Genomic DNA, 14520 nt, shown 5'->3' on the forward strand with positions numbered 1-14520 from the left:
TCAGGTACTTACTTTTGTCCTGTTACTAAATGAACTCATATTCTTATTTATTTCTTTTAGGAAAGTACATAACATTTATCCTGGACCCGTTGCAGTTCCAGTTAGTGACCAAAAATCCCAAACATTTAAGCTTCCAAATATTTAGTACTAAACTAATATCTAAAGTGTTTTCCATCGAAATGATGCTAACCAATCAAGAGCTGAACCATGATATTCATGTCTGCTATCAGTATTTGCAGGGCAAATCTTTGGACATACTCTTTGAAACCATGATGCAGAATCTAAAGCATGTTTTTGAGTCCAAATTACTCAAAACTAGAAACTGGGACACAGAACGAATGTTGACATTCTGCACCTCAGTAGTATTTGAGATCACATTTACAACTCTGTATGGAAAACTCCCTGATGCAGACAGGAAAAAATTTATTAGTGAGCTAAGAGATGATTTTATTAAATTTGATGACAAATTCCCATATTTAGTATCAGGCATACCCATCAAGCTTCTAGGAAATGCCCTGTCTTTGCGGAAAAAACTTACAGAGTGCTTTACACAAGAAAACTTAGCGAAGATGCAAGGATGGTCAGAAGTTATTCAAATGAGGCAAGACACTCTGGAGAAATACTATGAGCCTGACAACTCAGAAATAGGAGGTAAGAAACTTCTGAATGATTACTTGTCTAAAATAAAATAATTTACAATAGACCTTTGAAATAAAAAGACAAAATGGTGACCTTGAAATTTTTTATGCTCTTTCTAATTGGCTAATGATAAAATGTTTTACTCTGATAATTGATTTTTTTTTTTTTTTTTTTTTTGCTGAGGTGGTAAAACAAGATACTTAATGGTGATAATGAGAAAGAGGATAACTAAGCTACATTTACTCATTTTATCTCACCTCCCAACTTCCCGTCCCCCCATACATTACATTTTAAACTATTCTCATTAAGCAGAAAATTAGACTTCAGAAGCCTATTGGTCCTCATTAGCATGCACTGATCCTTGGCTGGGTCTGTGTCCTAACATCTTTTAATTAGCACACTGCAAATCTAATCAGTGTAATAAATGCTATTAATCTTCCTTTTCACTTATTTTCTCCCAGCACATCATTTAGCCCTTCTCTGGGCCTCCGTCGCAAACACTATTCCAACTGTGTTCTGGGCGATGTATTATCTTCTGCGGTACCCAGAAGCTATGGCAGCCCTGCGTGACGAAATCGACCGCTTGCTGCAGTCAACAGGTCAAAAGAAAGGGTCTGAATTTTTCATCGACTTCACCAGAGAACAATTGGACAGCCTGGTCTACCTAGGTAATTTATTTTTATCTATTATGAAGAAAAGAAGGTACCTCTCTGCAAACTCAGTTTATCACTCATAGCTGTTTACCAAGAGGTGGCGGACACAGCTGCCTAATTGACATAATAACACCCATTTACATCAATTATATATTATGTAGTTTATAGCTGTAGATACTCTCATTGCATGTAAACATGAAGGCCTAGGTAATTAACTGTGCAAGGTATGCAAAAGGCTAAACTGATGCTTTGCAATTATTTGAAAAAAAAAAAAGTTTATGCCTATTAAGTCATTTGATTCTGAGCATCTGTTGGTGTGTTGGTGCTTTCTAAATACTGCTGCACTATCTTGGCGAGAAAGGAATTTGGAAGTTGAAAAAGATAGTATTTCGGAAAGGCAAAATGTGCTTATTACTCCCTAATATGGGCAGATTTTCAGGCACAGATTAGGACATTGTCTACAGCTAGGAGTATGTGCTTCTCCAAAATACAGTAAAAATGCTTTCCACTGGAGGTTCATGATTTAAATCCTCTCAGAAAGAAAGAGAAAGAAGGGAGGGAGGGAGGAAGGGAAAAGAAAAAGCAACAAATACAAAAAATAGGAGCTGCTACACAGGCAACATTGATACTTTATAAAATATTCATTAACTCATGAGATATGCATGGTCACTATTTCAGATATATTTGAGGTTGGCGAATTGTTTATCTAGCTTTACATAGGCCTGCCGTAGACAGTGACATGAGGTTTCGATCTGAGTAGATTGCATCCCCATTTACTGGTATTGATAAGACTCTTCACCACCATATGGTGAATGAACTCACACTCCCCAAACTAAATTTAGTATCAATGAATTATTTTCTATTCCTTCTGTATGATCGTTTTTATACAGTGGTTTCCTTTAGGGTACAATATTCTAAGTCCCTTTGAACCAACACAGGAGTAAGTCTTTATATATCTCTGTTGCTTTGCTACTTTGGCAATGGAGGTGAGTATCTTAGCCTATAAAAACCAAACCAAACCTATTGCTGTTGAGTTGGGGGTCCTCAATTTTTTATCTTTTAAATTTGTGGTATGTTCCAGGTTCTTTGATGTGAACTTCTGGGAGCAAAGACCTCACTGGTCTGGATGAGTGTTGGCCATCATTTGGCATTGAGGATAATGGCCCATGTGTTCCAGAGATTAATCCCATTGGTCAGGCTAAGACCCATTAGGGGCAATCAGAGGGAAGCTTGGGTACTAGCAGCCAGCTGGCTTGTTCAATCAATTAGGAAAAAAGTGTGTCACCTTGTAGTTTTCTCTCTTTAGCATACATTATCAAAGGAGTTCTATATTTTTTAGAGAAATAATCCCAACATTATTAAATTACAAATACTCTATTTTTCTTTGTAGAATTTTTGGGGAACAAATGCAGAAGATTTGTATTCTAGATAGCTGTCTTCTCTTGGATACACAGTATTTTCTGGATAGAAGATTTACAGTTTCTCTGAAGACCTAGGTTGTATTTGCCAGATAAATAATCTCGATTGCATTTTATGAATCAGATGGTTCATACAGGATATATGTAGTTTTCTGTATATAGTTATTACTCTTAAAAATTTAGTTGAAATTTTTCAATTCTCTTCTTACTCTCAACCCCTTGTCAGTGAAGATGAGATTATTTTTAAATTGTGGTATTAAAATTTTTAATTGACTGTGTCTGAAAAATGGCAAATTCCAGAGCAATAATTTGGATGCATTTAAGTCCATAGTTAGAGCTAGAGTTTTCATCCTTGGCGACCTCATAAAATTATAGCTGTAACTGTCAACAAATCAACAACAAAATTCCCAAGTGAGTTTAAATCCTTCTGGGTAAAAGCAGGACCTTTGCCGCCTTTGAAGGTAGATCCGTGTTCATCACTACCTCGCTTACCAGCAGAGGCCAGTGTTGTTCATTATGAAAATCTAAAATGATGGAGCTGATGATTATTTTCTGTAATGGAGCATGTATGTATCCATTCCAGAGGTAGAATGTTTTATGCAGATTGGAGCAAGTTTTATATATGAATCAATGACATAACAGATAACCTCTGCATCTAGTCATGCCTCAACCATGACTCTTTCCCTATATCAAAAGAGCACGAGCTATATTTGGAAAAGCAAGACTTCAACATCATTAAATATTTAAAGTTTGATACATGTGAGGGTCATGTGCATACAAGTGCATGTGCCTACACTTGTCATCTCCCTAAGGAAAGATTTTTATGTATCTTAAGTATTTTTTTAGAGGATATTTTCAATTTTTATTATCATAAGAAAAAAGATCACGTTGAAGAAAGGAATGCTGAATTTTTTTTTTTTTTTTTTACCAGGAAGGAGAATTTTTATATTGGTACAATGGAAGAAAAGATTTCTTTTTTTTTTGTAGAGAATTTTGCATCTCAGCATACTGACTATAAAGCAAGTTTGAGAAGGAAAATTAAAATGACATAGGAGTGAGTATCTTATTCCTGAACATAAATGATTGCTCTTGTTCTGAGTGCTCACAGATACGGAGACCAATAGGGCATAGGTTTACAATGATGAAAATCACCGTGTGTATGTTATTGACATTTGTGACCCAACCCTGTAACCCTCACATGTATCAAACTTCCACTAGCATCAATACACATCTAATGTCAGCAAAAACCAAAATGCGTAGCATAGATTAGGCTTTTACATATCAAGCCTGTTTTAGTAATTCAGAGCCATCATGTTGTAAGAGGTTGTGATAGATTTGTGCTTTTCACCAATGCTCTTGAGAATTTTTCTTTAAAATCAGTTTTCTCTTCTTTTAGACAAAGAAAATACAACTTTATATGTTGTAAGTATTTATGTGACCATTAAATGAGATCCTATTTATCATGACTTCACTGAAATTATATACCTATTAGTGTTTTGTAAAGGTCTTTATTATTAAACTTAAACAAAAATTTAAAATAATTTAAAAATTAACTTAAAAAAATAATAATAAATGCAGTAAGGTTCAGGTGACTGTTACTTGGGGCCTGAATCCCAATAGAAAGAGAGCTGGTAGAATGGAACTTGGAAGAACTTTGCAAGCAAAGTTAAGAATTTTTCAGTTTTCCCAGAAGGAGAATGCCGTGGGGAGGGGTAGGATTAAGAACCACAGGTCTCAAAAATGGGGAAAGGAAAAGAAGGAAAAATGCTTCAGGGAGATGATAAGAAAAAAGATGTTGCAGGGAGAGGAAGCTTTGAAAAGTGAAATTTTTAATAAACTTTTTATTTTAGAATACTTTTAGATTTATAGAAAATTTATGAAGATAGCAGAGAGAGCTCTCATATACCCCACACACAGTGTCCCTTATTAACATCTCACATTAGTGTGATATGCTTGTCACAATTGTTGGATGTTATTTTGAAATAGTTTATTCAGCATTATAATTTTGTATTTGAAAAATTAAAAATTTACATAATTCAAACAATAGTAAAGATCAACAAAATCCTCCTTTCTGGTGAGGATATACAGGAAGTATAAATTCTACTTCATGTTTGGAATGTCTAACTAAAGGCAGGGAGGGGCATCTGATACACAAATGGATTTATTGGAAGCTCGGGGAGATGGGTAGTAGAGTTTTTATATGTAAATATAATGAAACATCAGCTAAAAAATGAAGAATACTGATTTAGATGTTTATCAGATTTTCATCTCAGCTCAAAGCTATGAGGGTTAGCTAATACAATGAACGATGGAAACAAATTTAATGAGAACGCAAATTATTGTACAAACAGTCCCCAGGTTATGAACAAGATCCATTCCTAAGTCTGTCTTTAGGTCGAATTTGTAGGTTAATTTGGAACAGGTACATATGGTTCTTATTTAGCATCAGTTAGTTAAATATATGTCTTTTATATAGTATATACTTTACCTTTCTATGCATATAAAACTCTTAAGAAACACTTTCAAATCGCTCAATGTTTTCATGAGTGTCACAAAGTAGTGTGTGCATTAGTTATTATGAATCATTGCCTTTAACTCAAATTTTTAATGTATTAGGTTTGATGGCAGTCCATTCTTATTAGTCGTCCATTAAGTTGGACATTCGTCGCACGGGGGGCTGCTTGTACTTAGATCTAGCAATTAACTGCATAAGATAAGGAGATGTGTGGCTTCGCAGAAAAGGGTTTATATGTTTAAACAATGGTTCTCAGTCTTGACTGCTCATTGGAATCATGTGGGGAGCTTTAAAAAATACTCATACCTCCTCTCACCCCCAGAGATTCTGATTTAATTGGACTGGGGTGCTGGCTGATGGCTTTAAAAGCTCCCTAGTTGATTCTAATGTGCAGCCAAGGTTCAAAACCACCAATTTAAAAGGTTTAGTTAATGCAGTGGTTCTGATGGGCAGCCAGGGCTGATAATCACTGGGTGTCTGACAAGTTAAAATAAGTCAGTGGTGATATTGTTTTAAAAGTCTATTGCTTGGCTGCTCCCAAGAGACATCAATAGAAGTAGGGTGTTTAGAGCAAAGAAAATGGTAGTTCTTTTCTACTTTTTCAATGGAAATAATATGCCCAGTTCTGCTACATTTAAAGAGGCACATAGACTAATTGAGATTCGTCCAGGGTGCAAAAAAGACTGAAAACCACATCATCTCTGACACATTTAAAGAAATGGCATAGTTGGCTTTAAATATTTTTAAAGGGCTGTTGCATAGAAAAAGATTAGACATTTTACAAGTGTGGTTTCTAAAGGATGGAAATCAGAGGGAGGAAAATTTCAGCTCAATATGAAAAATAACTTTCTACTAATATGGGCTTTCTGAAGCCCATCATTGAAGATACTCAATCATGAATTGTATACTATCTTAGCCAGGATCTTGTAGGGCCATTTCTACTTATATGCACCTTCCAAGTTTGACTGCCTGTATTGTAATGTCCCTGTAGGCCAATATATGTTTCCATTGGAAAAAGAGAAAAGAACGATCACTTTCTTTGATCTGGACAGCTTACCACTGCTGCCACATTTCAGAGGCGCATTGACTAATTGAATTCATCCAAGATTGAAAAAAAAAACTTGAAGAGCACATTTGTTTGACACATTCAAAGGAATCACATGATAGTTGTCTTTTAATTTTTTTAAAGAGCCCTTACATGGAAGAGTGATTAGATGATTTGCCTTTGTGTTTTCTAAACAGTGAAATTAGAGGGAGAAAATTTTTAGCTCAGAGGCAGGCCCAGTGTTCCCTTTTTATCCTAGCAACACTGGCCCTGACCCTTGAGCAAAATGGGACATTAATAAACGTTTAATGAGTAAATGAATGTTAAATTTGCATTTCTATATTTTAGCAATAAGCCATTCTGTGCGGTGCAGAATGAAGGTAGACATTTGTACCAATTCAGATTTATTTTTATTCTTCTACTGTATGTCAGATATACTCATAAGTTTATTTTTCTTTCCCCATTCTCCCTTCCGCCCAGTGCCTGGTAACCACTAATCTTTTGTCTCCATGGATTTGCCTATTCTAGATATTTCATAAAAGTGGACTCATACAATATTTGACCTTTTATGTCTGGCTTCTTTCACTCAGCATAATGTTTTCAGGGCTCACCCACGTGTTGGCATATATCAGTCTTTCATTTCTCTTTATACATAGCTGAATTAATATTCCATTTTATGTATACTCAATGACGATGAATGTGACTCTGATCCCCTTCAATTTGTTATTCCTGGCGTAGTAGACCATATAATTGTCCTTTTCAAAATGGCCAGTACCAGTCCGTTTCTGCTCACTAATGCCTAGGTTATCTATCTTCAAGTGTTTCATTTCATTTTTGACAACTTCCAACTTTCCTACATTCATACTTTGTACATCCCACATTCTGATTATTAATGGGCATTTGCAGCTGTTTCTTCAACATCTAATTTTTTTGAGTTGTGCCATCAGCAAATGAAGGTCCCGAAAGATTTACTCCATACAAGTCATTAAGGTTGGCTCTACTTTGATGAGGCAGCTCTTCCCCAGTCATATTTTGAGTGCCCTTCAACCTGAAGGGCTCATCTTCCCGCACAATGTCAGACAATGTTCAGCTGCCATTCATAAGGTTTTCACTGGCCAGTTTATTTAGAAGTATATTGCCAGGTCCTTCTTCCTAGTCTGTCTTAGTCTGGAAGCTCCACTGAAACCTGTCCACCATGGGTGACCCTGCTGTTATTTGAAATACCAGTTGAATAGCTTCCAGCAACACACAAGCCTCCACAGTACGACAAACTGGCAGAGGAGTGGTGGGTGAAGATCAAAGACTACAGCCTTCAGTATGGATTACGCCTCAACATAAAGAAAACAAAAATCCTCACAGCTGGGCCTATAAGCAACATCATGATAAATGGTGAAAATATTGAAGTTGTCGAGGATTTCATATTACTTGGATCTGCAATCAATGCCCATGAAAGCAGCAGTCAAGATATCAAACAGTGTATTGCATTGGGCAGATCTGCTGCAAAAGACCTTTAAAGTGTTAAAAAGCAAAGATGTCACTTTGAAGAATAAGGCGTGCCTGACCCAAGCCGTGGTATTTTCAGTCACCTCATATGCTTGTGAAAGCTGGACAATGAATAAGGAAGACTGAAGTATTGACACCTTTGAATTACGGTGTTGGCAAAGAATATTGAATATACCATGGACTACCAGGAGAACAAACAAATCTGCCTTGGAAGAAGTATAGGCACAGTGCTCCTTACTTTGGACATGTTATCCAGAGGGGCCGGGACCTGGAGAAGGACATCATGCTTGGTAAAACAGAGGATCAGTGAAAAAAGAGGAAGACCCTCATGAAGATGAATTGACACAGTGGCAGCAACAATGGGCTGAAGCATAGCAAGGATTGTAAGGATGGCAGAGGACCAGTTTTGTTCTGTTGTACATAAGGTCGCTATGAGTCAGAACGGACTTGAGGGCACCTAACAACAACAATGTATGTGTATACCACATTTACTTTGTCCATTCATCCCTTGGTGAACGCATAGCTTGTTTCCACCTTTCAGGTTTATTTTTAACTTTACTTAAAATATATGACTTTTGAACCAGAGATTTGTTATTTCGCCTCAAATGACCTGATGAATTATCACAATTTCTTATTTACCCTCTCACCTGTCCTAAAGGCAATTATGCAAAAGAAAATACGTCTTGAGCTTCAGCCCATTTCATCACACCTTCTGGTTTTTTCTGGAGCATTCCACGTGCACATCCGCCCTCTTCCACTCCCTCTCTCTGCCTTCTTTTAAAGATTGTCCAAGTGGTCATCCGCACCAGACTGCCACATGGCATGACTGTTCCTTTAATTCCAGCTGTTCCTGCTATTTACTGATTGCCCTGGCTAATCAGATGGTATGACAGTCTGCACCAATCATTAAGGTGACCCAAATTAACAGCCTGGGCATGTCACAGTACATTCATTCCACATATACAGTCATGGCTTAAGTGTCAGGCAGAAACCCGGGTGTGCTTGTGTGTGTGTGCATTGTAACATGCATTATTGACTGTCATGAGCTCCTCTGGCACTTTAAATCTGCAAATGAGAACCATCTATCATTTACTACAGTCAGGATTGAGATCTGAAGTCAAAAGAGAAAGTCTATGCGCCTTTCTCTACCTGCAGTTCCTTTCGTTTATCCTTTTCCTTTGCAGTTATGTTGTAAAGCGTCGTAGCCCCAAGACGTTCCCCAGCTTTGTACTTAAAAAAAAATAAAAATATTTTTTTTTTGTACTTAAAGGGATGCTTAATCTGAATGGTTTTATATCCTGAAAAGGGAAGCAAATCTCATCTAGGCAGATGAAGAAGGTAGTAGAGGCTTGGAATTGTAAGTTTTCCATGGGACTTTTGTAATTCCGTTTCTTAGTGTATGCTGATCAGTAAAGCTCGGTCCTTACTAAAGCCCAAGCAAGCAGCCTTATCTTAATCGCAGTTGCAGTTGTTGGCACCTTGCATGCCTGGTGTAAATGACCCTCCCAAATATTTGCATTCTTGATAGTCGTTTTTTCTACAATGCATGCTAGTAATTAGAGGGTCCTTTTATTACCTGCTACGTGTTAGTGTAAATTAACAATCCATTATGCACAATAAGTTTTATAAAACATTAAAGATATGAGATCATGTTTAATTAAAATTAACTTGCATATGAAAGTCAAGTGCACTAATGATTCACAAGGACCTTTTATTACCTGCGGTCCCTTGTTTTGGCTGGATGATTGACAGCTTGCTGTTTGGCTACCATGTTGAATTTCAGCTGACAAGACTTTTCATTTTAACTCAATTTGCCCGCCTATCACAAGCTGGTGGCAGGCCAGACCCAAGTCACCCAGCTTTGCCTCAGCAGCTTGCTCTAGTTCTCATTAGTACGCATTTATTCAGTGGAAATTGGAAGACAAATGCTTGAAGGCATGTGAACTAAGTATAGCAAATTAGGTTTAAAGACTGAATATTTATAAGTGTATGGAAAGTTTTTTTTTTTTTTTTTTTAAATTCTAGAGTGAATTGAGAACGAAGTGCTAGCTTTGGTATAAAAGAAATGAAGATAGAAGGGGGAAGTTTCTAAGAATAACAATACTCTAAACTTTTCCTTTCCATTTTGGTAATACGTACAATATCTCTGACAACACCTTATCAAATAGCAGCCTGGCTTCCCTTTCATGGAGTGCTTGCGCAATGCAGTTTAGCAACTCGCGTGTGAGAAGGGGGAAAAAATGAGGGTCATGTTCATTTGTTGCTTGGTTATCCCTTGGTATGTTTTAAATTGCCTTGTTTGTTCGGCACTAGCACAGAAACAGATGTTGCTCTACCGTGCTGGATAATTTACTGTACCTCCTGGTGCGGCATGGAAGCCCTCCCAGGGCCCAGCTGGTCTGTCAGTGCCACTGGCTGGTGTGTGCTCAACTATGACAACTACAAGTAGAGGCTGCAATGTTTTATTGTGCGGTTGTCATCCTTCTCAACGTATAGCTCTGCCTGCATTCGTGCTGGGGCTGGTGGAAAAGCTGCTTGCTTTTGTGTCTGTACGTTGAGCTGAGGTTCCACCCAAGCCCCACTCTCCATTGTTGATAATAACGCAACTCATTACTTTTGTCATCTAATGATTATCGGCATGATCGCTCAGAGCAAGAGCCAAGCCTGCCTTGCGCACATAACTGGTACTGGAAGATAAAACAGATTTGTCATTTACGATCTGACCGCTAAGCCACATTTTGTGCTCCATTATTGTGATTAACTTCTGCATAAGATATGCTTGCCCAATTGTCATTTGTGATACCGCAATGGGCACAAGCTGCCATGCTTCCGCGAGCTCGTCAGCCAATAGGATGTGACCATGTTATTTGGACTGTTAAATGCCTGCCCTTTCAAAGCAGCCACCCCACAATTATTTTGCTTTTGTGTTTTTTTGCCCCATGTCTCTACTGGACTTGTTGGGTGAACAGTGCTGCTACGCACGTCAGCAAGCATTTCACACCACAAGCTAAAAGGATGCTCTGCTATTGTTTATCCAGCAGAGCCAGCCGTGGTCCCTGGGATGCTGACCCTTGCTTTGCACCACAGAAATTTTGGTGGCTGGTGAACTGCCAGTTGAAATCCATCGTGTCAAGTGCCTTGTGGCTATCTGCAGTGGAGTCGGTGCTCCAAAACCAGAGTTCTTTTCTGGCCTCATCACCAACAAGCCGACTTGACTCTGCCTGATGATATTAACAAAGGCAGTCCAGAAGAACATGCACCGCCTCACTGTACGTCACACTGAATCACCACACTGGCCACCCAGAGCTGGCCACAGCCTCATTTCTTTAGACAAATGTATGCTTAAGGAAAAACCTCCTGTGAGAAGGCACCAGAGTGACTGATATCCCTGTGCAAGCTGAGCATAGATTTAAATTTTAGCCAAATAACAGCTATCTTTATTTTCTGACTGATGCACGCCTTCTCTGAAGAGCTTACATTTAATATTTAATAATCTAATAAGTGTTGGGTACTCTGTGTTTCAGAGCTTTGCTGAACACCAAGGCTGTGTGTGTGTGTGTGTGTGTGTGTGTGTGATATTTCTAAATTACAAGCCATAAACACAGCCATTTGTTATAATGTGAAGGGGAAAAAAACTCAATTTGGAGATCTTTTTCACATTGCTGATTAGAAAGAATCAAGCTTTATATTCTAGGGCCCATTCACGCTGGTGGAAACATAGTCAGTTTTGATTATGAAGCGAGAGATGCAGACCTAGACAGGAGCTACATGCTGATACGCATGCTATCAGAATGATTTATGCAAATTATGCATATTATTCCCAAAGGAATTCCTCCTCAAACTGCCAGGATAAATTGCCGGAAATTAGCCATAAAATCTGTCGTGCTAGGAGCAAAAGGTGAAGGCCACTGGGAAAGCAAGGACATTCAGCTTCTGGAGTCTTCCAGGAGATGATGGTGGCTGTGATTTTCCCTGGATGCTGAGGGAAATATAGTTTTTCTCCCAAATTCTGTAAAAGTATTTTTTCTTTGAAATTTTTCCAGCAAATGCTGACTCAAATTTTATTTACAGCTAGCATAAAAGAAATTAAGTGTTAAGCTGTCTCAGAAAGCAGTACTACAATTACTTTACTATTGACTGCCTAAGTGGTTATTAAATGGCAAAGCCTGGCTTTAAAGGTGTCACTGTTCTGAAGGTTGGTGAAATAACCCATCAGTGGTGTACTTTAACAGCGATACAGTTGTAATTTCCAATGGGTATACCTATTGTTCTCTTTCACACCATCAATCCTAATGACTTTCTGCCCAAGTACAGCACTGCTGCCTCCTGCCTGTGAAGCCCCTGCAAGCTATGTTGGGCCACAGCTGTCTCCCCACACCCCTTCCTCATTCTACCTAATCCGCAGCCCCCCACCCCGTATTCGTGCTCAGAAGATACGATTAAGAATGTTTTTCCTTTAAAATCAAGACTATTGGTAATGAGCTGTAAAAGGAAATAGACAGCACTTTTTAGGAATTTAAAAAAAAAAACAAAAACATTGCCCTCAAGTCAATTGGGATTCATGATGGCAACTCCACGTGGTATTTCAGAGTAGAACTGTGCTCCATGGGCCTTTCTTGGCTATAATCTTTATGGAAGTGGATCGCCAGACCTTTCTTCTGAGGCTCCTCTAGATGGATTTGAACTGCCAACCTTTGGGTTAGTCGTCGAGAACAAACCTTTAGCGTTATCCAGGAGACTTCAGTTATAGTCATGCTTTAATAATCTTTTGTTCCTTTGTTTATTTCCTTTAGAAAGCATTGTTCTTGAGGTTCTACGGCTGTGTTCATTTTCAACCACCATTCGTTTTGTTGAAGAGGATTTTGCTCTACCCGTGGAGTCTGGGGAATGCCTTTTGCGAAAGGGAGACTTGGTAGCCATCTTTCCTCCAGCCTTACACAAAGACCCTGAAGTCTTCGAAGCTCCGGAGGTAAACATCGAGCGTGTTTAGATGCCCCTTCTCCGATGCTACAAGCACATTGCCCCTTCTCATGATCTGTCTTTATCTTTTCCTCTCGCCACCTGGCTCCAGAAGGGATTTGAGACCGCTTGATGACTTCAGTTTTTCCTTCCAGTGGAAGAGTTTGCCCGTTTACTGACATTTTCCCTAAGGATCTATCTTTCAAAGGTTTCACGATCCATAAAAAGAAATATAATGATGCAGCTAAATGTTAATTTCTTCAGAAGAAATGGACGTTGGACCTTGGCCACCATTACCTTGAGGCCAAAGTTGGGCTTTGCTTAGCAGAGGATTATCGAAAACCATGGAGGGCTGATGACCGGCAGGTAGCTCAGAGAACAAATAGTGACAGCTATTTCGCTAAGTGTTTCTAAAGTATCATTGACTATCCCAGAGCCAAACCCCATCACTGCCATACTTGGACCCATACACTTTTTCACCTCTTGCTAAAGGCAGGTGCCCCTTCTTGATCAATTAGGGGAGCATGATGAACTTGGGGTTGTAATGCTGCTGCCCACGGGTGAAGCACCGAGGGTAATTGTGTCGTCTCCTTGTATTTTTTTTCTGAAGCTGGAGTTAATGAATATCAAAGACTGGAAATTAATCCACCCTGGCTCATCTATAATACCACTTCACAGGTTCACCACCTGCATGCAAATTGAACGCAGTCGTGTTCTGCCTGCTCTTCACAAGTCCTGTTATTGCTGCAGTTTTTGCCTAAAAAATGCCATTTACCAAAGAGAAACTTCTGTGCTCTTCTTGAGCAGTTCATACCGGGACCACTTCTAAACCCAGTTTCTAAGCAGTTAAATATTTTGCAGCCAGGCTTGATTAGAATATTGTTTGATTTTAAAAATTAATAAAAAGGCACATTTCAAGTACAATAAGATAATTTGCATTTATTTCATCAGCAGAAGCAGAATTTTTTAAATGGGGAGAACTGTGCCTATGATGTCTATATGCTCCAGAAGAAAAGGCATTATGCAAGTGATGGCAGTAGGTAGGAAGTAGGGTAATACTGAGAACAAGCTTTAGCTCCACGTTTACGTTTCAGAAACCCCACACATACGTAGACATTCATTAAATAGAGCAAATGAATAACCAATATCTGAAATATATTTTTAGATTTTAAAATAGTTTCATTTCTATCCATGGTTTTTAATTTACTTAACTATTTTTTACTCTTTATTTTCATTGTATGATTATCCCACTAGTCATTAAATTTAATATTCATATCTGTCATGATAGTAAAGTCACCGTTACAGCTATCAACAAATCCTCAATAAATGTTTACCAAATTGCCATTATTTTTATGGCACTGTTCATTGGGATTTCCTTCTTCTTTCTGTCCTAAGGATGGAAAAGACCTTGATTTAGACTTTTAGAAATTAAAAAATCAAAGTTGAAAATTGGAAGTATGCTAATTTATATTTAAATAACAATGTCCCAACTTTATATAATGAATCAGCCAATCTTAATAGTAATCAAAAAGATTTACCTCATACTCATTCTCTGGAAGAACAAACTTGTAATGTTATGAATACTGATTCCCCATGAGTAGTGTGGCTCTAACTTGAGTTAATGACGATTTTCTGTTATTTACTAGATTTAACATACCTGATTATGCCTGACTGATTTTAAAATTAACTAGCTAACTTCTTGCCATGCCATTGTTTTCTAGAAATTACTTGTTGTATGCTGATAATTCCTAGCACAGAACAAATGATATAGTTCTGAACCACTTTTAT

The 14520-nt window shown here is 38.1% G+C and overlaps 1 protein-coding gene across 2 annotated transcripts in view; it reads left to right on the top strand.

Annotated features, from left to right (window-relative positions):
* The window catches only part of LOC126059035 (cytochrome P450 7B1), a 212432-nt gene that overhangs the window by 186366 nt on the left and 11546 nt on the right, over positions 1–14520 (top strand). Inside the window, exons 3-6 of one of the 2 annotated variants that reach the window (XM_049854551.1) lie at positions 61–651; positions 1101–1307; positions 12567–12742; positions 12845–13863. In XM_049854551.1, coding sequence (XP_049710508.1) covers positions 61–651; positions 1101–1307; positions 12567–12742; positions 12845–12865 — 995 coding nt within the window. In that variant the 3' untranslated portion in view covers positions 12866–13863. Of the gene's footprint in view, positions 1–60; positions 652–1100; positions 1308–12566; positions 12743–12844; positions 13864–14520 lie in introns of those variants that run through there. The other variant, XM_049854550.1, reaches the window with a different exon arrangement.

This window comes from Elephas maximus, chromosome 15 (genome assembly GCF_024166365.1).
Source record: "Elephas maximus indicus isolate mEleMax1 chromosome 15, mEleMax1 primary haplotype, whole genome shotgun sequence".
Taxonomy (NCBI): domain Eukaryota; kingdom Metazoa; phylum Chordata; class Mammalia; order Proboscidea; family Elephantidae; genus Elephas; species Elephas maximus.